The following is a 24711-nucleotide window of genomic DNA, read 5'->3' on the forward strand; positions in this document are numbered from 1 at the left end:
CCTCAACATGATTCGTGGTTAGTGGACATAGCGTGTCAAAATGGTTCCACATATTTCTGTCTTCTCCCTCAACCCACTGCTCAGTTACGTAATCAGCAAACTTCGAAATTGAAGTCTTCCATGTTAGCAGCTTCAAGGGCATTGAACCAGAAATGCGTATTTCGCACACGGGCCCGCCAGGCCATTTGGTGTTTGGTCGAAAAGGGTATGTCCGAAAAGGTGCATCTTCCCGAGGCAAGAGAGTTAACTGACTTTAAAAGTCCAGTTTCCACCCTTGCCGAACTAGGCTGGAATTCCTGGGCTCGATCGTAGCGCCACCAGTGGCTATTACGAGTTATGTCCTTTCTATGCCTCTCCTATTAACCAATCAGATTCAACCTCTCGTATCACTTGCATTTGCTTCAAACAAAACGGTGGCGCCCAGTCAAGACGATCTGATTGATAATCAAGATCTATATTGTGATAAAACGAGTCTTACATCGCGAAGTGCATCAAATCACGTGAGCACCTTGATTAAAAGCATGAAAAGATTTGGAAAATATCTGTTGACAACGAGTTAGCGGTGCACATGTTTAGCAAATCCTGCAGTCGACCGAAATCAGCATGACACTTTACGAACCGGATTTCGATTTCGGTGCGCGATTTTGATTGGACTATGCATAGACTCGTTAGTCCAGCCAAAATGTACCTCCATAATACCAGCATAGTTCGGGAAGGGTGGAAACTGGACTTTTATAGTCAGTTAACTCACTTGCCTCGGGGAGATGAAAAGGTGAGGCAACCTAGGTGGGGCTCTTTAGGGTTGATGGAATAATATGTCCTTCGTTATATACATGCTTCACTTATAGTGTTCACTCACTTTATTCTAATTAATTTTGATTAAACACTATATATTAAACATTTTGACACGTGAACTCATATCACTTACATTCACCTTAAGTTACGTGAACATGGTTCATATCAGCTAATTAGTAAACTTGTCTCTAGCAATGCGTGACTGCTGAATTATCTGCCGTAATGGTAACCTCCCAAAACCCCTACATCCCATTTCCCCTACAGCTTAAGACAACAAAGTTCACGGTCCATGGCACTGCTAATCCCTAGTCTATTACCTATTTCATACAATGGAACAACCCAAGAAATACGACTAGATTGAGATAAATATTAAATTACGATTACGATATTATTCAAATTTCATAATACATTATAATAAAATGTTCATTTTTCAAAATTCATAATACATTATAATAAAATGTTCATTTTTCAAAATGCATAATACATTATAACAAAATGTTCATTTTTCAAAATTCATAATACATTATAATAAATTTCATCTCAAATGTTCAATTCACTCTTTATCCCAGCCTGAGGAAATGGCCAACCGCATCTAGAAACTGCATTGGGGATTTCACCTCTCTATTCAACTCGTCTATTCAAGACGGTTCTCCACCTCTCTGTACACTCTCTTCCTGCCTCTTGGAGCTGCTCCAAAGTCGAGCTGTAAAATCTTAGCTCGTTCTGCCTGTTCCACCTTCCTGACTACCTCCACAAATCAGTAGATGTTGGGATGTCGGTGAGGGAGACCTCGGTTGAGTCGGTTATAAAAGCCTTCCAGGTTGTTGTTCGTCCTGGGACCTGTTTTACCGTGATGGTTCCACAGTGGTAGGGGGAATCGTGCTCCGTGGTCGACCCAGGTAGTGACGATGTAGTCGTTGAAGGCGACAGCTCTCGGTACATCTGGTGTGGTGTCCGTTGCGTCAACCCACGTGTCCTCTGTATCATTCCTTATCACGGTTCCTACTGTCGTGAGTCTTCCTCTACATGTGGACTTGACACACTACCAGTGTACGCAAGTCAGTCTCTCGACGTTCTTAGTGTGAAGATAAACATCAAATAGGACTTGGGGCTTTCCTCTCTGTGACATAACAAACTCAACATAGCGAAGCCCAGACATGTTGATGTCATGTTAGTACTTACTTACTTACTTACTTTGGAGATTTAACGTGCGCTTTCCGACTGATGCGTATTTCGCACACGGGCCCGGCCAGGCCATTTAATGTGTTTCCGAAAGGGGCGAAGGTGGTCTGTGCAACCCAAGAGGGGGGTTTTAGGGGTTGCTTATATAGAATTTGGGAATTTTGAGATTTGGAATAGATGCCGATGGGATTGGGGAGGAGAACTAAGGGAGCTGGGTATGGTGGATGTTTGTTTGTTTATGTGATTTTGATTTGGTGAGTTATTGTGTTTTTAGATGCGTTTTATTAGTTCCGTTTTGATTAAGAATACGCCTAAGGCCTTGAAGTTTTCTAGTTTATTTTGTGGGTTTAGTATTGCTTCTAGAGTTAGAGCCTTGTTTAGATTGAGGGTGGTTTGTAATGCGGTTCGATGTGTTAGGTAGTGTGTGCAGTGGATGAGTGCGTGTTCTGGGGTTTCTGGTTGTTTGCAGTGTGGGCAGTTACCTGTAGTGTGTTTTTTAAATTTTTTTAGGTGGTTATTTAGGTTGGTGTGTCCTGTTTGGAGTTTAGTGATTACTCTGTCGATTTTTTTGGATGGATGGAGAATTTTTGGTTTGGTTAGTGGTTTGCTGAGCACTTTTTTGATTTGGCTATTTGAGTTTAGATATAGGTTATGCCATTTTTTGGTGATTTTTTGCTTGTTTACACTTTTAATTTCTGATTTTGAGATGGGTAAGTTTAAGCTTATTTCTGGGATTTTGAGGGATAGTTTAGCTGCTTTATCGGCGTTTTCATTACCGTATATTCCTACGTGGGCGGGTATCCACAAGAAGGTTATTTGTTTGCCTGCCTTAGTTAGGTCGTTGGAGCTTTTAAGTATTTGATTTATTAATTTAGGTCGGTTTTTGGTATTTTTGTTTTGGAGGGCTTGCAGTCCACTTAGGGAGTCGGTAAGTATTAGGATTTTTTTGGTGGTTTTTGGATTCTTGATTATGGAGGGCTGAGGCCATGCCCATTAGTTCTGCCGTGAATATTGATTGGTTGTTTGGGAGTCGGAAGGATTGTGTGGTTTTAGTTGGTTGTGTGGTATGGACTCCGAAACCTGTGTGTTTGGAGGTCGGATCTGAGGATCCGTCCGTGTAAATGTGACACCAATTTGGCCAATTTTCGTGTATGTATGCTAGTGTGGTAGTTTTAGCTATGTTTGGGTCGGTTTGTTTATTTATTTGGCTAGCTAGTGTTGTGTCTATTTTGGGTATTTTAAGTTTAGGGGTGAAGATATTTGATTGTTTGCAGTTTTGTTTAAGATTTTTAATTTGGTGATCATTTAGGTAGTTTGTTATTCTTTGGGATATTGGGGTAAGTAAGGGGTGTTTACGAGCTAGAGCTTGGTTTTTGGGGCTGATGTTTTGGTTTATTAAGTTTTGGATGAGAGGGTTTGATTGGGACGCGGCCCAGAAATTTAAGCTTAGCTGTTCCCTGCGTAGACTTAGTGGCATTTCTCCTGTTAAGGCCTGAAGTGAGGTGTAGGAGGTGCCATGTTGGGTGCGTGTAATTAGTTTGAGAGCCTGATATTGTATTGAGTCAAGTTTTTTAGATAGAGAGTTGTTTAGGGTGTTGTATATGGCGCAGCCGTAGTCTAGTTTTGATCTAATTAGTGATATGTAGAGAGAGAGGAGGGTATCTTTGGATGCTCCCCAGTTAGAACCAGTTAGGCATCTTAGGGTGTTTAGGTCTTTACTGCATTTAGTTGTTAGGTTTTGGATGTGAGCATCCCAGGTGAGATGTTCATCGAAAATAAGTCCTAAGAATTTGGTTTGTTTTTGAAATTTGATTGTTTGATTGTTTAGCTGGAGGATTGGGGAGGCGGGTTTCATGTTTTTATGTTTGAATACTATTCCTGTTGTTTTTTCTGAGTTAAGGGAGAAGCCCCATTTGTCAGCCCACTGTTGTATTTTATTAAGAGATTTTTGGAGTAAATTTTGGACCATGTTCATGCTTTTAGTGCGGATCCAGATGGCTCCATCATCCGCGAATTTTGATGTGTTTACTTTAGGGGATAGGCCCTCGAATAGATCGTTTATCATTATATTGAAGAGGGTGGGGCTGAGGATACTGCCCTGTGGAGTACCATTTTCTAGGGGACATTGGTCCGATAGAGTTTGGTCTATACCCACGGTTATTTTACGATTGTTTAGGAAGTCCTGGATGTATAGTTTATTATCTGACCTTTGAGTCCTATTTTTTTAAGTTTTTGTATTAGCCCATCGTGCCATACCATGTCGAAAGCTTTAGAGAAGTCTAAGAAGATGCCTGTGGTATATTGTTTATTTAGCTGTCCTGTCTTAATATCTTGTTCTAGTCGGGTGAGGTTATCTAGGGTTGAGCGGCCAGGAGTGAAACCGCTTTGATCTGGGTTTATGATGTTATTTTGGGTTAAGTAATGTTGTAATCTATTTTTAGCCATTGATTCCATTACTTTTCATAAGTTTGAAGTTAGGGATATTGGTCTATATGAGTTAGCTTGATTAGCTGGTTTATTAGGTTTAGGGATTGGTATGACTAGGGCCTGTTAGTCAGTTTCAAGTATCTATATACTAAACCTAGCCATCTCAACTGTAAATCGTCCATCTCAGTTTCTCAGTGTAATAATTGTTTCTTCCTATTGTTATTTTTGTAATTTTTAAAAATTGTCTTCTCATCATATAGGCATCTTTCATTACACTTACATTATTTAAAAAAACAACAACTTCCCCTAGTCCCCTAAAGCTCTACCCCTTTCATTTCTACTACCTCTACTCCAGACCTTAATCTCTCCTTTAGGTGAGTTCATAATGCCAGACAGGTAAATGCCGCGTGTTGTTTTAACTAATTGTAGGGGAACTGGGTTGTAGGGGAAATGGGATGTAGGGGTTTTGGGAGATAACCGCCGTAATCCGACTAATGCAGATTAGATTTAATTAGACTTAATTAATCCATATAATCTGCCGGCAAAGTGAGAACAAACCGACCTCACATCAGCCTGTGCATTCCCACAAACTATCATAATTAGCGTAAAGGATTATAGTCCGTTTCAAACTTCCCTCACTGGACATCTGAACTTGCTGTTTTCGTTGGTTTTCGTTCTGTAAAGTTGTCCATAGGACTCCTTGTAACTGCAATACCTCAAACCACAGGTAGGTAGATCAGTGGTTACTCGATATTTCAATAGCAACAGTCTGTGAAACATTCTGTCTTGTTGGCAAACAACATTTTTCTAGCATTTCCGACAGTACTTCAGCAAACTAAAACTTTCAACATTAATTATTATAACATCACCTGATATCTTCCGGTCCTCTCCATAAGCAGAATCAGTAGTACACCGGAATCACGAAAGACTGTTAAACACGTTGAATTTAATCACAAAATCCGTTTTCAAGACTTGCAGTGGTTAAACTAACTGATAGACTAATATGTTTTCAATGCCAGTCCCGTATAATCTACTTGCAATGATGCATTCAGCACATATAGTGCTTCTTTAGCTGAGATGGACGAGTCGCTTTCATCCTACAAGTATCGGAGTCTCCGTGCTGATGGTAAGGTTGATAAAAACATTGCAAAAGACACAATCCATTATCACGAAACAGCTTTAAATAGCATCCGTATTCCGGAAACGAATTTAATATTTACACTTTTTGTATAAACCGCCATTTCCGGTTCCAACATGGCAGACGACGTGAACAGAAGTTGCTAGCTGGCATTTCTTTGCATCGAGTTAGTGCTACGCCTGGCCACATGCTAGTTTCATTAGGTTGTTGTAATGTTTCATTGTTATTTTTCTACTGCTTGTGTATATATTGTTGGTTTATCGGGTATATCCCCCGTGTGTTCGTCAATAACAATGTGACAGAAGGCCGGTTTCCGAGAGGACTGAGGAGTTTCAATGATGGTGTCGTCGCTCGTAGCTCATTTGCTGTAGCAATGAAAGGGAGTTGTTGCGGTCAGCTGATATCATGTTACTATGCCTTTTACCAATAAGAACTTGGAGCAACTCTTTGTCAACTAGGTCCAACCATGACAATCCGACACACATTTTATGACTTCTGTGGTGTGAAAATTTGCTCTCAATCACTTCGTTACTGTACAAAAATGTATCTTGTGATGGACTTTGTAAACATCTCACACCTTGTTCCCACCCTGACATTCATGCCTGTACATGATGACGTTATGTGTGGAGTCTATCCGATTTTCTGGTGAAATATCTTGTCAGCTTGGTAAAAATTATTTATGCACTTATACAATAATATCGAAATTATGAGCCTAGCTAACCGACTTTATGTATGTGTATTGTGTACATTACAAGTACAGCTTAAATATTGCCTATGTGACGTTAAATATTAACTCTCTCCAACTCATGCTTTGTAAGTACACACCTTATTGCTGTACACCTGTGAAGATCTGTGTTAGGATTGGCCTTCAGCAACCCATGCTTGTCATAAGAGGCAACTAATGGGATCTCATTACCAGACTTGCTATTTAAGTTGATGCATGTTATCAGGTTCCAATTGCATGAGGTTGATTCTTATGATATGATATTAGACCTGTGAAGATCCGGGGTAGAATAGGTCTTCAGCAACCCATGCTTGCCGTAAAAGGCGACTATGCTTGTCGTAAGAGGCAACTAACGGGATTAGGTGGTCAGACTCGCTGACTTGGTTGATGCATGTCATCAATCCCAATTGCGTGGATCGATGCTGATGTTGTCAATCACTAGATTGTCTGGTCCAGACTCGATTATTTACAGACAGCTGTCATATAACTGGAATATTGCTGAGTTCGGCGTTAAACAACAGACAAAACAAATCTCAAATTTCAATGATTGGTTAGTTTGTTTAACGCCGCAATCAGCAATATTCCAGCCATATGACGGCGGTCTGTAAATAATAAAGTCTGGACCAGACAATCCAGTGATTAATATCATGAGCATCGATCCACGCATTAGGATCGATGACATGCATCAACCAAGTCAGCCTGACCACCCGATCCCGTTAGTCACCTTTTACGACAAGCATAGTCACTTTTTTCGGCAAGCATGGGTTACTGAAGACCTATTCTAACCCGGAATCTTCACGGGTCCAAATGCCAAAGATCCTTATCAAGTGTCAATTTCACCTTTTTGCAGTGCATTCAAATGTGAAAATTGAATACACTTGTCATTTCCTTACTGTGAAATAATTGATCTATTGGGACACATAAAGCTCTTGTCGTAAGAGGCTGCTATGCTTATCATAAGAGGCGACTAATGGGATTGGGTGGTCAGACCCGCAGACTTGGTTGATGTGTGTTATCACATCCTGATTGCGTAGATCGATGTTCATGATGTCAATCAATGGATTGTCTGGTCCAGACTCGAATATTTACAGACCGCTGTCATATAGCTGGAATATTGCTGAGTGTGGCGTTAAACAACAAACCAAACCAATTGCTCAGTACAGCGTTAAACAACAAACAAACTCCCTCAAACCCAAGCAAATAGCTGGAATACTGTTGAATGAGGAGTTACCCAACAAATTTGTTTTGTACTGTATTGATATGACTTATGGCCTATTTCTTTTTGCAGGATAGAATCTGTGCAAGATATGCCTGCTACATCATGAAGTTGAAAGTGCGTTTAATCATCTTTGCCTGTGCTGCCTTCATGCTGTTTGTGTCCTTCAAGATTTTGGAACCAGAGATCAGGAGACGACAAGGGACAGGTGATGATTCTCAGATATATGAGGGTGGTGTGCCCCTTGGGGCAGTGATCAAAAACCAGGTGGAGGAGTTCAAAGTTGACTGGAAACACTCATTGGGGGGGCAGTCACCCTGGACAATTGCAGCCAAGTGGATAGAGAATAGGCACATACATCCAGAGAAGACACCAGAACTAGGTAAGTTCAACCACAAAATGACATACCTGATTTTCTGTGTGCACTTTGGAGCAAAATGTTCACATTGATGTCAAAATACCTGACATCTTCCATATGCATGAGACTCGTGAAGATCCGTGGTAGAATAGGTCTTCAGCAACCCATGCTTGCCGTAAAAGGCAGCTATGCTTGCTGTAAAAGGCAGCTATGCTTGCCGTAAAAGGCGACTATGCTTGTCGTAAAAGGCGACTAACGGGATCGGGTGGTCAGGCTCGCTGACTTGGTTGATGCATGTCATTGATCCCAATTGGGTGGATCGATGCTCATGATATCAATCACTGGATTGTCTGGTCCAGACTTGATTATTTACAGACTGCCATCATATAGCTGGAATATTGCTGAGTGCAGCATTAACAACAAACCAACCAACCAACCAGTCTCTGTTATCATGATAATGATGGTTGTATTAAAGTATCCAGAAGATTGTAATTCAGATCAAGATTCTTAATTTCATTAGGCCTTGATTTTATATTTCCTTATTCTATACTGATGATTCAAATCTCCACATCAACAAATTATTAATGTTATTCTTTTTACTCTTCACACCAATAGATATCTGCATTGCGCAATGATTTACTATTTTATCTTGGAATACTTGTGCATGTGTACTAGTATTAGATTACACATGCATGACTTTTTAGTAGTCATTATCTGTTACTGAACTGCATGTTATTTCAATAAATATAAGTAACATAAAAAAGGACTCTTGTACTTTTTCATTTTTGAAGAACCAATCAATTCATTGTGGAAACATTTTTAATTATTTAAATAAGTTACTTTGATCTTTGTAAGATCAAAATAGATCCAAATTAAAATGACGAGATTAAATTAAGAAGTATTTAATTTTTTTCAGTCAATATGTTTAAAGTCCAGTGTCATTTATCAGGCAATATGTATATTTACTGAAAATATCAGTCAAATACACGTTGCCTGATTATAGACACTGACTGTAACATATATTAGTATAATCTGTTATATGTAAAAAACAAATACCTTAAATAAATGTATTTATCATATAATGGGTAGGTTTCTTGGCAGGATAAAGCCAACGGATAAAAACGATATCCGTTGGGGTCATATGCGGATAGAGATGCAAATATCAAAGGTCAAGTAAGGACTACTTTCAGTGTTTATAAACAAACATGGCGTCACCCTTGTCATTCGGCGATCGAGTCAGATTTAACCATCGGGAATCTGGATAAACTAAAGGGATAATTGCTATCATTATCTAAAGAACAGTCTAATATACTGAAAATCAGTGTCCAACTGTGACGTAGCTAAGGCATTTTATAAGTTTTGGCAACTTTGGAGATATAAATTTCGAAACAATTTTGCGAGGGCACTAGGCCCTGCCAAGCGGGATCAGTAGCCATATCTGTGCTTGTTGACCCCTGCGGCTTGAAACCTTTTCAACAAATTATAATACTAGGATTTGGCCGAAATATGTTTGAATTGTTACCGTGACAGGACAGGCCGACTGTCAACAACGTCTGAACGTGGCCGTGACGTCTCATAGATTAGGGTTAGAGTAGCTTCCCTTTGACAAATGGCAGTTACTCTAGCGGACAGACTGATGGATTGCCGCGAAAGGCAAGAAAAAACAATTGGTGTTTTGCGTATATGTTAATTCGTCACTGTATAAGAAACCGATTTCAGTTGGAACTATATTGGCTACTGTCACTGTCCGACTGACACATCACTTACCCTGTGACGTAATAAATATTAATGCGCGCATTCCAGGAAAACTCGCAATGTTTCGGTAATGTTTGTGAAAGAGGGAAAGCTATTTTCAAGCACAGAATTAAAGAATGACATTATATGATTAAGAGGTTATCACGCTTGTGTGTTTGGGGATGGTAAATATCCTGTATTAGGAATAAACACTATGTATTTAGCTCGCCAAGGCTCGCTAAATACAATGTTTATTCCCAATGCAGGATATTTACCATCCCCAAACACACTCGCGTGATAACCTCTATTTATCTACATTAAATGATTGTGGGGTTCAATTTGCATTTATGTCATGATCAGAATATTTGATGATAAACATTCTAAAATCATATTTGCTATATGATAATAATATCTAATAAATAGACTTAATACTCCAGGTGCCTTGAACAATGTTAAAGTACTATTCAATGAAAATCAGGATACATAGCTACAGCAGGTTAGTGTATGGGTTGTAAGGAAGATAACTTGTCAACATAATAATAAATATTATGTTTCTAAAACAAGAAGATGATTTACACCTATTTTTGTATCTTCATGTATGTACACATTGTGGGGTAGTCAGTATGATTTGTTGTTTGTTGGGACAAATCTCAATTTACTTCTATTTTAAGAGCCTGAGTGTCAGAATTCTGTTAGAAATGATGGATCAATGAATTAACAGCTGTGATGACTCAAAGCACTAAATGATGGGACACATTCTATAAGCTATTCTATTCTATAAGATAAGGGACAGAATGATATAGGTAAATCTCTTATTTCAAAGTATGATGGCTGGTATGTATATTGCAACTGAGTAGGGCCTAACTGATTGCATGATTGATGCATGGTAGATTTTCATTTGGCATATTTCTCAGATGCATCAGATGTAAAAATAAAATTGATATAAAAGTGACATTTAAAATCAGTTGTTTTATTCTGAATGTTATTTCTTTGTCAATTATTTGTAAAGGTATGGGTGTATACAAATAATAGATCAGTGGTAAAGGTCTGTCAAATATGTCTGTGTGCTGCAAATGTAGGCATATCTCAAATTTATTACATTGAAGTCCATGGTAGTATGAGAACTCGTTAATATTTGAATGCTTGGAATTGTCGTGAGAAATAGCAAAAAGGCTGATAAATAAAGAGTTTGCATTATTTCATCGATGTGATATGTTAACCCAGACTGCCTCACTGTTTTCTGTCATAGAAAATACCGTGGCAATATACCGTTTTTCATGGCGTATTTCCTGCTGTCTTCCATCGTGACAATTCATCTGTTAGTTGAAGACTCAACAAATGTTGAAATGCTAAACTAATAAGCACTACAAAATAAGTGTTAGTTAAAAACATTCAGTAGTAAACTGCTGTTTTTGAATGAAGGTGCAACAGGATAACGTTTCAGCTCGGCATCGTCTTGAGACTAGTTGTTGCAGTGCACTTTCATCAGGGAACCAGACCGGAAGCAAAAAGTGGACCATTGCTTATATCATTTCAAAAGGAGATTTTTTTCCCTTTGGAACAAAAAGATCGCCTATTGTTGACATAACACCAAGTAATACCAAGACATACGCCAGCCAATCTATTCTGTTAGATAAACATGCTACTCTTACTGCAATGACAATGACTATAGTTTAAAAAACACTGACTGACACGAGCTACCATTTCATCATGCTCTTTTCAACAAACATAACACCTGCAAAAGTGACCCGTTAAGATTCCGGGTTAGAATAGGTTTTCAGCAACCCATGCTTGCCGTAAAAGGCGACTATGCTTGTCGTAAAAGGCGACTAACGGGATCAGATGGTCAGGCTCGCTGACTTGGTTGATGCATTTCATCGATCCCAATTGAGTGGATCGATGCTCATGATATTAATCACTAGATTGTCTGGTCCAGACTCGATTATTTAAAGACCGCCGTCATATAGCTGGAATATTGCTGAGTGCGGCGTTAAACAACAAACCAACCAACCTGCAAAAGTAGCTTTGATATTTGGCAATCTTAACAGGGTTTACGTAGTTGAGGTTATGTGTATATATATATATATATATATATGGTGTTAATGCTTTGGAGCTATGGTGCACATAATCAGATAATACTGTATGAACCTAAAACCATGAATCTGAACATTTTAATGTCACATTAATGCTCATTTGTTTTTTCCACAGGAGCAATCTTGCGAGAACTTGCAACCAGACCAATAATTGCTGCTGATGTTGGATTCAAAGGGACTCAACTAAAGCTGTCTTTAACTCTAAAAGGGGGTCAAACTGTGGCCTTTAAACCAGAATGGTGTGTTATTTTTGATTGTTTTTTTATTCTCAGACTCTCATTACCAGCAAGTCAGGATGGTATGATCTCATCTAGTTAGTATATGCTGTGCCCTATGGGGTAAACATGTTAGAATTGGTCCCCAACAAGCTCTGATTGTCATAAGAGGCGAGTTAATAACCGATTGAGTAGTCAGGCTGTGTGATTGAGCACACGCATGCATGCACTCATGCACATGCACAGCTCTGATAATGGTCAATACTGTACTCATATGATTGAAAAGATATCTGGAGCACTGTTTATCAGTGTATAATGCTTTCGATTTTTAGCTCTTTTGTCCTGAAGGGATATGTGAGCATTACATGTGATTGCAAGTTGTCAGTCGTCCATTAAGTGTTCTTTTCTTTTGTTTCTAATCTGCAAAATGGATATAAAGATCTGGGGTAGAATAGATCTTCAGCAACCCATGCTTGCCTTACAAGGTGACTATACTTGTCGTAAGAGGCAACTAACGGGATCGGGTGGTCAGGCTCGTGGACTTGGTTGATGCATGTCATCATATCCCAGTTGTGTGGATTGATGCTCATGTTGTCAATCACTGGATTGTCTGGTCCAGACTCAATTATTTACGGACCGCCATCTTATAGCTGGAATATTGCTGAGTGCGGCGTTAAACCACAAACAAACAAACCAGACCAATGAAGATGAAACTTCATATACTTGTTGTCACCAATAATGTCACCTGAAATTGTTCAAAAGATTTAAATCAAATTGTTAAGATGTCCCTTTGTGACAGCTATTTTGAGTACTTATTTATGGGCATTATCTTATGCAGACATTTTTGGTTCAAAAATCAAAATGTAACAAAGTTTGGCATATATATGTGTGTGTAGCTAGTGAACATGTTGCTGAACTCGCTCTACATGGTTTTTTTAAGTTTTACTGGTACATGTATATGGTCAATGCTCTTAAATTCTCTCAGAATGCAATTCTGTCTCTGTAATTATATTCTCTGAAATTGCCATACCCGCAAATGTGAACATAAAACTATCAATAGCCTCAATATATTATATATATGCCCCAATATAGGTATGCAAGAAATGATATCATAAATGGGACACCCTATGCAGGACGAGATCGACACAATGCAGAAATAGCAGCTTTCCACCTTGGAAGGTAAGACAAATATTTTAATAGATTTTAACTTTAATTACAAACCTTGTCTGTTTGGAAATGTTTAATTGGGTTTGACAGCAAGTGTTTTTGGTATGTTTATTACAATTACATCTTTGAATCAAAGATATCTTAAGCATACCGGTAATCTGTGCGCTATTCAAAGGCATTTGTGTAGATCGATGCTCATGATGCCAGTCACTGGATTGCCTGGTCCAGATTCGATTATTTACAGACGGCCATCATATAGTTGGAATATTGCTGAGTGTGACATTAAACAACAAACAAACAAACAAAATATAAGGGAATTTATATTGGTATTGGTCCCGAGCAACCTTGGTCATAAGACGTGATGGTAGTGGTCATTGATCTGTGGCCTGGTTGATCAGGGATCATATCTTGTCTTCGGCGACATTTTTTTTATTTCTTGGTTTACGGATGTGTCGCTCTTTCAAAGTCCAAATGTTAAAAAAAAGATAAAAATGAAAATTACCCTTTAGGCGACACTTTTTTTATTTCTTGGTTTACGGATTCTAAACTCATTTCAAAAGTGAGGCAGGCCAATTTAAAAAAAGAAAAGAATTTTGTCCTAAAAAGTATGAAAAAAAATATCCTGGAGTAGCAGAAGTAAAATAACTCAAGTTTTCAAGAACATTTTTTTATATCCCTGGCACTCAGCTTGTGCACAAATGGCAACATAACAATATTCATGTCATGGGTGGAAATGCATGAAAGACGCTGTTATTTTGGCAGCATTGGCAACGTTTAACTCTTTCAACACCAGCCAACCAGAAGATAACTTCTGTGACACCAAGTTCCCAGAGACTCTTGTGTGGCTGCCTTAAGTCACGTGCTTAAATTTGACCAATCACGAACCTTGTAGCAGATTTTTTGGTGAAACAATATAAGTTTTTTTAATGTATACCGACATGGCAGCCTTCGACCTATGTGTTATTCATACGAAGCTTCGAAAACGGAGGTATTTCCTCATGTTAGTGTGCGGACAGCCACTATCAACGGGAAGTGGGTGATGACCGATATTATTTGTAATTCTTTTTAAAATAATGTTCCGACTACGTTAACAAATGACAATAAAAAAGAAAATGGTAAGTGGATTTTATGAAATCTAATTTGCCGAAAATCGTTAAATTTTTAGCTTCATTGGTCCTTAATCTAGACGTTATGAATGTTTTAAATTACATTATGTTTATCTAAAATGAACTTGATTAAGTTGTTAATGAATTATTTCGAGAATGTAATACACATAACTTTCATATTTATAAACAATAGGATTAATTAGACCTTTCAAATAGTGTATGGCCAAACATGTAGTAGCAAAGATGTTTTACAAGCAGATAATTTCTGTAATAAATGTTGGCTTCATCTATCACACAAGAGTCTCTGGGAATTTGGTGTCACAGCAGTTATCTTCTGGTTGGCTGGTGTTGAAAGAGTCAAATGTCGTCCTTGCTGCCAAAATAGCAGTGTCGTTCATGCATTTACACCCATGACATGAATATTGTCATATTGATGTTTGTGCACAAGCTGAGTGTCAGGGATATGATAAAATGTTCTTGAAAAATTGATTCGTCTTAATTTCATTACACCAGAATATTTTTTTATATTTACCTAACTTTTTAGGACAAAATTCAAGTAAAAAAAATCTCTGAGGCCTTTTTTTTTTTTTTTTTTTAAATTGACCTTCCTCATTTTTTAAATGCGATTGAAATCCGTAAACCAAGAAATAAAAAAAATATTGCCTTAAATTTGTATTTTCCTAAATTCTGAGGTATTTTAACATTGCATTCAGTGCAATAATGTAAAACAAAGCATTAAAACATCTTCCTCTTTATTGGTCCTGTTGTCGGTGATGTACAAGTCACCTCTACTAAGCCATAACATTAGTTATACCTATATTAACATGACAAGGAAAATTTTATAGTTAAAAAAATGGGGCATTTGCTGCAGACTGGGGCCATATATCGGCCTCAGAGCAGGTCTAGATAAATATAGAATACTAAACGAGCTCCCGTGTAATACCAATTTTATGAAACGAGTGAATAGTTCTGGTATCTGACGAGCGAAAGCGAGTCAGATACCACAACTATTCACGAGTTTCATAAAATTGGTTTTACACGAGAGCGAGTTTAGTATTTTATTTATTACTTGTCATTTATAATGTTTTTATAATTATACTGTTGAGTGTAAATAGACACCTACACGATCCATGGCATAATCCAATTGAGTTTAACAGAGTAATACTTCAAACACGTCAAAAGTTGAAACGTATGAATTTAATATCATACAATGGTCCACCTTTAGAATTCAGGCGTTTGTCCCACAAAATTATCGCAGTGCTAAGGCTGTCACAACTCACATAATTTAACTTCTAAGGGTACGACTGTCGTTGCGCTAGAGTACGATCGTCTTGTGGAACGGGGCCTTGCAGCTCAAAGTTTACAATCACGTCACAATACCCGATGACGTAATTTGTTGAATTTTGTTGCAAGATCCATCGGCGAAACAATGCCATGTGACGTCAGCCTAGCAACAAGGTCGCTGGGGTCATCGAGTGTGCATAAGCTCCTCCCAGTGATCTATCATCTCCACACACAATGCCGTTGAATAAGCCAAGGGATGTTGAGAGCTTTCAATATTTGTTCGTGAAACGTGTTCCGAGAGTACATAAGCACGCGTTTTGGTATTACACAATGTGTAATAAAGCTGTATGTTTATTAAACGGGTCATCTCTTCACGGGCAAGTAATAAACATCTGTTGATTGCATGTCATTGTATCCCAATTGTGTGGATTGATCCTCATGATGTCAGTTACTGGATTGTCTGGTCCAGACTCATGAAAAATTGCATTATGTGAAACCCTGAGAAAGGAAGTGAAATTGCCATACACGGCCCATGCCCATTTGATTGACTGTATTGCAGACTGCTACATTTCCGCCGCACTCCCCTGGCAGTGGGAAGAAGGGTGAACCTCCAGACTGAGATCATGCCTGTAGCCACGCCAGAACTACTCACAACCTTCTTCACCAAAGGTATGAATGCTGGAACCTGGGAGCATGATGTCATCATTGTTTTGTATCTTCATCTGTGGGTTAATCCTGGCAGATATCTTTACTCTCCAACTTCAGTGTTTCTCAGACTTATTTCATGAAGTAAATTAAGAGCTTAATCCTATGAATGAAAGTAAAGGAGTTCTTTTCGTAACCCTTGATTATGTACAGGCCACCATCACATGGCTTGATTATTGCTGGGACGGTTGGGTAGCTTTGTGGTTAAAGCGTTCGCTCGTCAGGCCGAAGACCCAGGTTCGATTCCTGACATGGGTACAATGTTTGAAGCCCATTTCTGGTGTCCCCCGCCGTGATATTGCTGGAATATTGCTTAAAGCGGCGTAAAACCATTCTCACTCACTCACTCACTTGATTATTGCTGAGTGCAACATGAACATACATGCACGCATACATATATGCACACACAGGAAGTATCCCAGGATTCCATGTGGCCCAATCACCCCATTGCTGGTTGTAAAAGATGACTAAATTGGGAACCCATGTGGATTCTCGGTTATAATTTGTCCTTATCAACCTATGCTGGTAATAAGAGGTGACTCTATCATGTGTCTATAGATCTTGTTGACAGAGTGTATTACTTGTGTGGTGTCCATATACCCTGAGGACGTGGATGATTGCTCATAATATCAATCACTGGATTGTCTGGTCCAGATTATTTGTTTGTTGTTTAATGCCACACTCAGTAATATTCCAGATATATGATGGCGGTCTGTAAATAATTGAGTCTGGACCAGATAATCCAGTGATTGACATCATAAACATCGATCCACACAATTGGGATACGATGACATGCATCAACCAAGTCAGGGAGATTGAACACCCTATCCCGTTAGTCGCCACTTACGACAAGAATAGTCACCTTTTACGGCAAGCATGGGCTTATGAAGACCTATTCTACCCCGAATCTTCACGGGTACCAGATTATTAACAAACTACAGTTATATTGCTGGGGTATTGCAGACAAACACATGTTAAATAAGACCTAAAATCACCCCTTTGTCCAATGCACATATAGTCAGTTGGATGAAATCAAGAAGGAAAGCAATGTTTTTTTCTTGTTTTTTGTGGCCCTAATGTTATAAATAAAAGGGAATCTCTATGTAAAAATGACACCTGGATCCTCCTTAACTTTTAGCAGGGTATCAGTGTTGAGAATGTAGCATGAAATTCAAGGGGTCCTTGGCAAAAGTTTAAGATTTAGGGGGTCCCTGCAGATACCAATATTATTGAGTCAAACTTTAAGGACCCCAGGATCCCCCCTAATTTCTAGAACTGACGTTTTGATAAGGGACACAATTTTATGTGATTATTTTTCACTTCGTAATAATATTGCATTTGGAACAACTTCGTTACAGGATATCCCTGCAGTAGCAAAAACAGATATGCAATACATGACAGAGTCAGGCAATCCAACAGCTTTTTCCAACAGCTTAAATACTAATGGGATCGGGTCTTCAAGTTTGCTGACTTGGTTAATGCATGTCATCGTATGAAAATTGTGTAGATCAATGCTCATGATGCCAATTACTGGATTGTCTGGTCCAGACTCAATTATTTACAGACCACCATCATATTGCTGGAATATTGCTGAGTGCAGCGTTAAACAACAAACAAACAAACAAATCCAACAGCATAAATTTAACTCAGAATGAACCTTGAAAACAGTACTGTTCTCAGCCAAATTGATGAATCAAGGGTGCTGAATGTTCTCCCTTTGCATATACAATGCCTGTTTGTTTGTTGTGTTATTGTTTATACTGTACTCAGCGAAATCCGGGGTAGAGTAGGTCTTCACCAATCCATACTTGCCGTAAAAGGCGGCTATGCATGTTGTAAAAGGCGACTAACAGGATTGGGTGATCAGGCTCGCTGACTTGGTTGATGCATGTCATTGATCCCAATTGGGTGGATCGATGCTCATGATATTAATCACTGGATTGTCTGGTCCAGACTCGATTTTCTACAGACAGCAGTCATAAAGCTGGAATATTGCTGAGTGCAGCGTTAAACAACAAACCAACCAACCAAACAGACAGCCGTCATATAGCTGGAATATTGCAGAGTGTGGCATAAAACAACAAAGCAACCAACCAACCAACAACTGTACTCACATGTTAGAAATGGTCTCAAGCACCCTATGCTAGTCTTAAGGCAATTCAATGACTCAGGTGGTCAGGCTCATTGTCTTGGCTGATGGGGTCTCAATGCTCATGATATCAAATGGCTGGAATGATGCTAAGTGTGTGTTAAGCAAATACACCCACACCTAACTAACTAGACAATCCTCTTTGCTCCTAGGTGACAACAACTGTTTCTATGGCAAGTGCATGTTCTGCAAGGGTCCAGATGACGGAGTATGTGCAAAAGGTCAAATACTAGAGGGTACTATAATCTTGTGGCTGCCGAGTGAGTGGACCCTGAAAACAGTACGACATCCGTGGTCCCGTACTTATTCAAGAAAACGTATAGCAAAGTAAGTTGTGCTTACATACAGTTTTCCTATATGGGAATATGTAAAATATGTTTTTGAATGTTTTACCTTTTGCATTTGCACATCTTAAGCTGATTTTAACCTGTCCCCTCTGACCAGATTTTAAACATGGTTGCCATGGCAACCATATTGAAAACATCATTTTTCACCCATTGCTCGAAAATATTATTATGAAATATGTTGGTACCGTATTTGATGTAATAAGCGCCTCGCTCTAATAAGCGCAATGGCGATATTTGCTAATATATTAGCACATAAACAATTCCAAAAGGCACCCCTTCCAATTGATGAACGTACACAAAACTTGTTCATTTGTGTATTATACACACTTGTGTGTAATATGCACCCATAATTATGGGCTCTTCAGTCCTGTGAAAAGTTACCTCTCGTGTATAATAGACACAGACTTTTCTTTAGTATCATTTCAGGCTGTCAGTATATATTGTTGTCAAGATCCTTCATCGGAAATAGAATATCAACAAATCCATACTCAATTACCCAAGTTATATCTTTTGTTACACTATTTAAGTGTTCATTGTATATCTGGACTTATGTTTGTAATCTTTTTTATTAATTATATTAAAAATTTCATTCAATAATGTTTACTTTTATTTCGGTGGTATCATGTATCCCTACAATGCTTACTACTTCTGTTTACCCCATTCCATAGGGCCTGCTTTACCACATACCGCGACAACGCCAACTTATATTATTCAATGCAATAATGATCATATTTTCTTCTGTTTCCTTGCTTACGAGTTCACACATCAAGATAAACATATGTCACTGTTAACTTTCAATGATAAAATATCTCAAAATGTGTCCTGTCCAAACTTGATTGTTTACAGGCTGTCATCATATTGCTGAGTGCTGCATTAAACAACAACATTGAACAAACAAACACACAAACAAACTACTAAGAAATTCTGCTGCAGAACCTTTGTACCATCGCAGAACTTGGAAAATACTTGTGCAGAATTTGTCAAGCTGTATGAAACTGTGTTTTTCCAGATGGGAAACAGACTCGGACTACTGCAGCAAGGTCCTGATGGTGAAGACTTACAGTTCAGGCACCTTGCTTCTTGATCTCATCGATACAGCAATATTTGACTACCTCATAGGCAATGCTGATCGCCATCATTATGAACACTTTAGCCACAGCAAAGAAAACATGGTGCTTATTCTCGACAACGCCAAAAGGTAACACTGAATCATTTGCGACCATCATGAAATCAGAATACACAGACGATTTCAAATTGAGACTTTTTTGTATACTCCCCAGGGAGTTGATAGTGATAACTGGAATGAAAATGGACCTGCTGGTTGAGAACAAATAAAACCGCATTTGAGCAGATACAGTTCCGGGATACCTGCGATGTATAAATGTATTGTATACATTTTATATGATAATAATATAATGCGGAGATACAGTCATCATCTGGTCAGTCTGTCCATCCGTCCATCCATCCGTAATTTGTTGCTGGAGCTTAACTTGTAAACCATGAAAGTTTTTTCATCCTAACTTGGTGCATGTATTAACCAGGGGCTGAAGTGGTGCTTTTGTTATTTAGAGAAATTCTCTCATCAAGTTAGACTAACTGTAACAGTCAGATGATTTCTTCTTTAAAATTTGTGGGGGCCAGGGGGATTTGTCATCTTCTAATGACTCTTGTTTTATTTAGTAATAACTCATGTCAGATATGTTTGTTATGTTTTCAGCTTTGGTGATCCTGATATGGATGAAAGATCAATTTTGGCTCCACTTTATCAGTGCTGCAGGTAAGTGTTTTATGTGTATGTCACTTTGTGTCTTTGTGTTCATTCTGGAGTGTGGCAATTCCATGTCTATTTCAATTATTATTTAAAAATTCACATGTGTAGATAAAGGATGCATAAGTAGATAAAGGAGTATTGGTGGCATTGGTGGGGTAGGATATACTCACTTTTCAGCAAACACCTGGTATCATATCTATTTGATGTGATTCATATGATAATGGAAAAGGATTTGTCGTTTTAATTTCAATACTGTAGTTTACGTTATGTAAAGCATTATATTCTTCAAAGCGCTCTATATCATGTGGGGGCACGGGTGGCCCAGTTGTCTAAGGCGCTGCGATTCGCTGTGCAGAGTTGCATCCCTTGGACATGCCAGAAACATATGATTGTGGGTTCGAATCCCGGTTCGCCCTGATTATGTTTCTATGTTTGTCAGCACCATACCCGTGCTCGTGGGTTTCACCGAAGTGGTAAACGTCTGAGACCTGCATCACTTTGGGCTTTCCTCCCACATTAAGCTGACAAGCCTTGATATAACTGGAATACTGTTAAAAGAGACGTTAAAACCAACTCACTCACTCTTTATCATGCATATGGCAGTTTGTTTACATGCGATGTGTTGGTACAATACAAAGAAAGCTCCTTTCCAATGACTTTACATTTGTCTGTTATTATTTTAAAGGGACAGTACACCTACTGTTCTGTGTGTTTATAAATCATGTTTAAATAATGTCCGAGTGTGACGGCACATGCCTGATTCACTTCTGTATTGTTTTTTAATAGAGGCAAATTGAAGAGAAAGCTCACGTGTAGTATAGGTCCAGTCTTGATTATTTACAGGCCGCCATCTTTATCTGGAATATAGAACATAGATCTATGTTGATCTATGCATCTTTGTTACAGATTACGATTCATCACATAGCAACGTCTCCTGTCTCCCTGCTCCAGGAATCAAGCTGATCTATGCTTCTTTGTTACAGGTTCCGTTTCAGGACATGGCAACGTCTCCTGTCGTCCTGCTCCAGGTATCAAGCTGATCTATGCATCTTTGTTACAGGTTCCATTTCAGCACATGGCAACGTCTCCTGCCATCCTGCTCCAGGTATCAAGCTGATCTATTCTTCTTTATTACAGGTTCCATTTCAGCACATGGAAACGTCTCCTGTCACCCTGCTCCAGGTATCAAGCTGATCTATGCTTCTTTGTTACAGGTTCCGTTTCAGCACATGGCAACGTCTCCTTGCACTCCAAGATGGTGTCCTCAGTGGGGTAATGAAGGAAATTCTGGCCCAGGACCCAGTTGCTCCCATCTTGACAGAGGAGCATCTCAAGGCCATGGACAGACGACTTCTTAACATACTCTTGGAAATGGAAAAATGTGTAGCTAAAAATGGGATGACTGGGATTGTGATGGACCACTCCTATCATTGATAGGTTGTCTCCCTTGCTGTTACCAGGTGTAGCACATGTACTTAATGAGATGTCTAATATTTCATGATGTGTCCTAGTCCACAGATTCATCTGATTAGTGTGAAACCATTTGATAGTTTGTATAGTTTAAAGCGGGTACTAAAAAATATTGTCTCAAACAAAAATCCACCCCCATGATATCATCTTCCCGAGGCAAGGGAGTTAACTGACTTTAATAGTCCAGATTCCACCCTTGCCGATCAAGGCTGGAATTCTGGAGTTGCGTTTCAGCTGGTATAACGGGTCTATGCACAGTCCAATCAAAATTGTGTAACGAACTAGACATCCGGTTCGTAAACAACATGGATTTCAATGTGCAGATTTTGGTTGACTGCTGGATTTGCAAAGCATGTGTACCGTCAACTTTGCGGCAGACATATACTTTGCTAATCGTTCATGTTTTTGATCAAGGTACTCAAGTGATTTGATGCACTTTCCAGGGTAAGACCAGTTTTATAACAGTATAGGCCTTTTTTATCAATCAGATCGTCTTAACTGGACGCTGCCATTTTGTGTCAGTTGATGCCCTTGCCACGGGAAGATGACCACCTGAATATTCAATGGTCATTCTCTTATAACGAGGCTCAACATTGAACTTTGTTTCAAAGTACATTCAAGCCTCATTAAGTGTACCAAGCTAACACATGAAATCCCACAATGGATAGTTTTGTTAAACTCCGACTGAACTAGTATTTTTTGTATGTCTTATTTGATTCTTGATACTTACTATATACTCTTTTAGGTACCATTGATTGAGTTTGGAGAGAGAATTTGATTGTATGACGTCAGAAGAAATATTTGTATAAACAATTAGGTGATGAGTTGCATTCAGGCTGCACACTTGACAATCTCTTGCTGACATTGAATGTTAATTACTGCTGTATAATTGTCAATCTTATATCAATCAGGTTTATTGTATTTATTTGCTATGATATTATTCAGCATTGATACTTCCTGTTTATGACATCCAATGTCAGTGTATCTGTGCGATCATATTACATGTTTGTGATGGAATCATACAATTTGGGTAAAGGGAATTCTTAATAAGTAGATTATTTGGCTTCATCTCTTGAATTTCTAGAGTTGAATCATGTGTCTTTATTCTGTCTTGATCTGTGTTGATATGCAATTTACCCATCATGCCAAAAAAGACAATCAAGTTTTGTTTGTGCATTATGCAGAGAAATGACAGTTGCACTTTCCTCAGAGTACTTTTCAGAGATTTAACATTCAGATGTACTGTTATTAATGGGTGTCAAACACTTTTTTACACAGATGTGGGGTTACAGATGTGGTGATGTGGTTATGTGGTACACATGTGGTTATGTGGGGGTACTGATGTGGTGAAGTGGTACACGTGTGGTTATGTGGGGGTACTGATGTGGTGAAGTGGTACACGTGTGGTTATGTGGGGGTACACATGTGGTACACGTGTTTATGTGGGGGTACACAGGTGGTTTGTGGGGGTACACATTTGTTATGTGGGGGTACACAGGTGGTTATGTGGGGGTACATCTGTGGTTATGTTGGGGCACACAGGTGTTATAAGGAGGTACACAGGTGTTATGTGGGGGTACACGGGTGGTTATGTGGGGGTACATATGTGGTTATGTGGGGGTACACAGGTGTTATGTGGGGGTACACATGTGGTTATGTGGGGTACACAGGTGTTATGTGGGGGTACACAGGTGTTATGTGGGGGTACACAGGTGGTTATGTGGAGGTACATATGTGGTTATGTGGGGGTACACAGGTGTTATGTGGGGGTACACATTTGGTTATATGGGGGTACACAGGTGTTATGGGGGGGTACATATGTGGTTATGTGGGGGTACAGATGTGGTTATGTGGGGGTACAGATGTGGTGATGTAGGGGTACACATGTGGATATGTGGGGGTACACATGTGGTTATGTGGGGGTTCACGTGGGTATGTGGGGTAACACAGGTGTTATGTGGGGGTACACATGTGGTTACGTGGTGGTACACACGTGGTTATGTGGGGGTACACATACCGGTATGTAGTAGTAATGTATTGTGATATTTGAAAGCCATGTGGTCAGATTGAGGGTGGACACAAACAGGTTTGTGGTGCAAAAGTTACCCTTTTATAAATTGAACAAGGTGGACTTCTCTATAAAGGCTGCTTTTGAAATCTCATTTCATATAGATCTCACACAGGTATATACTACTCAAAAATAGTTAAAGAACACATGACCATGACAGATTAACTATAGCAATATCATGTTGACTAGTACATATTGTTAGTTGATATAGCATTCTGTGCGCATTGAAGATCAAAACCTGTTAATTAGACCATGTAGACCATTTCCAGTAAAATACGGATTAAAATTTTTGAAGATTAACATTGGAAAGAAGTAATAGCTCTCTGGCAGTGCAGTCATTGCCAGCAGTATTTATCCAGACCATGTGGGTTCCAGAATAACAAAGTTTCAATGTACTTCTAATAACTAAGAATACTCATTGTTACTACCACAGAAAGTATTTGTTCAGTACTTATGTATTTAAGGATGTGTGGTGGCATGTTGTTGTGTTCAGTTGAGCTGGTCTGTTTTGGATTGCTGTATGACCTATTGTTACATCAAATGGGAATGTGAATATTGCCATAACAATTAGGGAATTACCTAAATTAGCATGTTTTTAACTTTTTTTCTTAAATATAAGCACATTGACATTAATAAGATAAGAATGAGATTGAATCTATTTGTGGTAAATGCATTTTTAAGAGGTTGAATATCACTACTATGTTATTTATGATGCTTCCAAGCAGACATTGGTAATGTGCATAGGAAAGTTAATCCAAACAT

At 38.8% G+C, this 24711-nt stretch overlaps 1 protein-coding gene across 2 annotated transcripts; it reads left to right on the forward strand.

Moving 5' to 3' along the window:
• Positions 1–5645: 5645 nt before the first annotated feature.
• Positions 5646–24197, forward strand: LOC124138397 (glycosaminoglycan xylosylkinase-like). Of its 2 annotated transcripts, none has more exons than XM_046505025.2 (9): positions 5646–5745; positions 7555–7864; positions 11783–11906; positions 12975–13061; positions 15999–16108; positions 18446–18620; positions 19650–19838; positions 20358–20417; positions 21626–24197. In XM_046505025.2, exons 2-9 carry the CDS (start codon positions 7588–7590, stop codon positions 21843–21845), a joined length of 1242 nt encoding a protein of 413 aa, XP_046360981.1. In that variant the 5' UTR covers positions 5646–5745; positions 7555–7587; the 3' UTR covers positions 21846–24197. The 2 variants fall into 2 exon arrangements, with proteins under 2 accessions (XP_046360981.1, XP_046360982.1); XM_046505026.2 differs by having other exon boundaries at positions 5660–5751.
• The last annotated feature ends 514 nt before the right edge of the window (positions 24198–24711 follow it).

This window comes from Haliotis rufescens, unplaced genomic scaffold (assembly GCF_023055435.1).
Source record: "Haliotis rufescens isolate VD_foot unplaced genomic scaffold, xgHalRufe1.0.p SCAF_8, whole genome shotgun sequence".
Taxonomy (NCBI): domain Eukaryota; kingdom Metazoa; phylum Mollusca; class Gastropoda; order Lepetellida; family Haliotidae; genus Haliotis; species Haliotis rufescens.

What these genes read in the sequence shown, in the direction of transcription:
- LOC124138397 (XM_046505025.2), top strand. Translation starts at nt 7,588, where the DNA reads ATGAAGTTGAAAGTGCGTTTAATCATCTTTGCCTGTGCTGCCTTCATG. An exon ending in GTGGCCTTTAAACCAGAATG is followed by an intron (nt 11,907 to 12,974) that starts GTGTGTTATTTT and finishes GCCCCAATATAG; the next exon opens with GTATGCAAGAAATGATATCA. An exon ending in GCAGCTTTCCACCTTGGAAG is followed by an intron (nt 13,062 to 15,998) that starts GTAAGACAAATA and finishes ACTGTATTGCAG; the next exon opens with ACTGCTACATTTCCGCCGCA.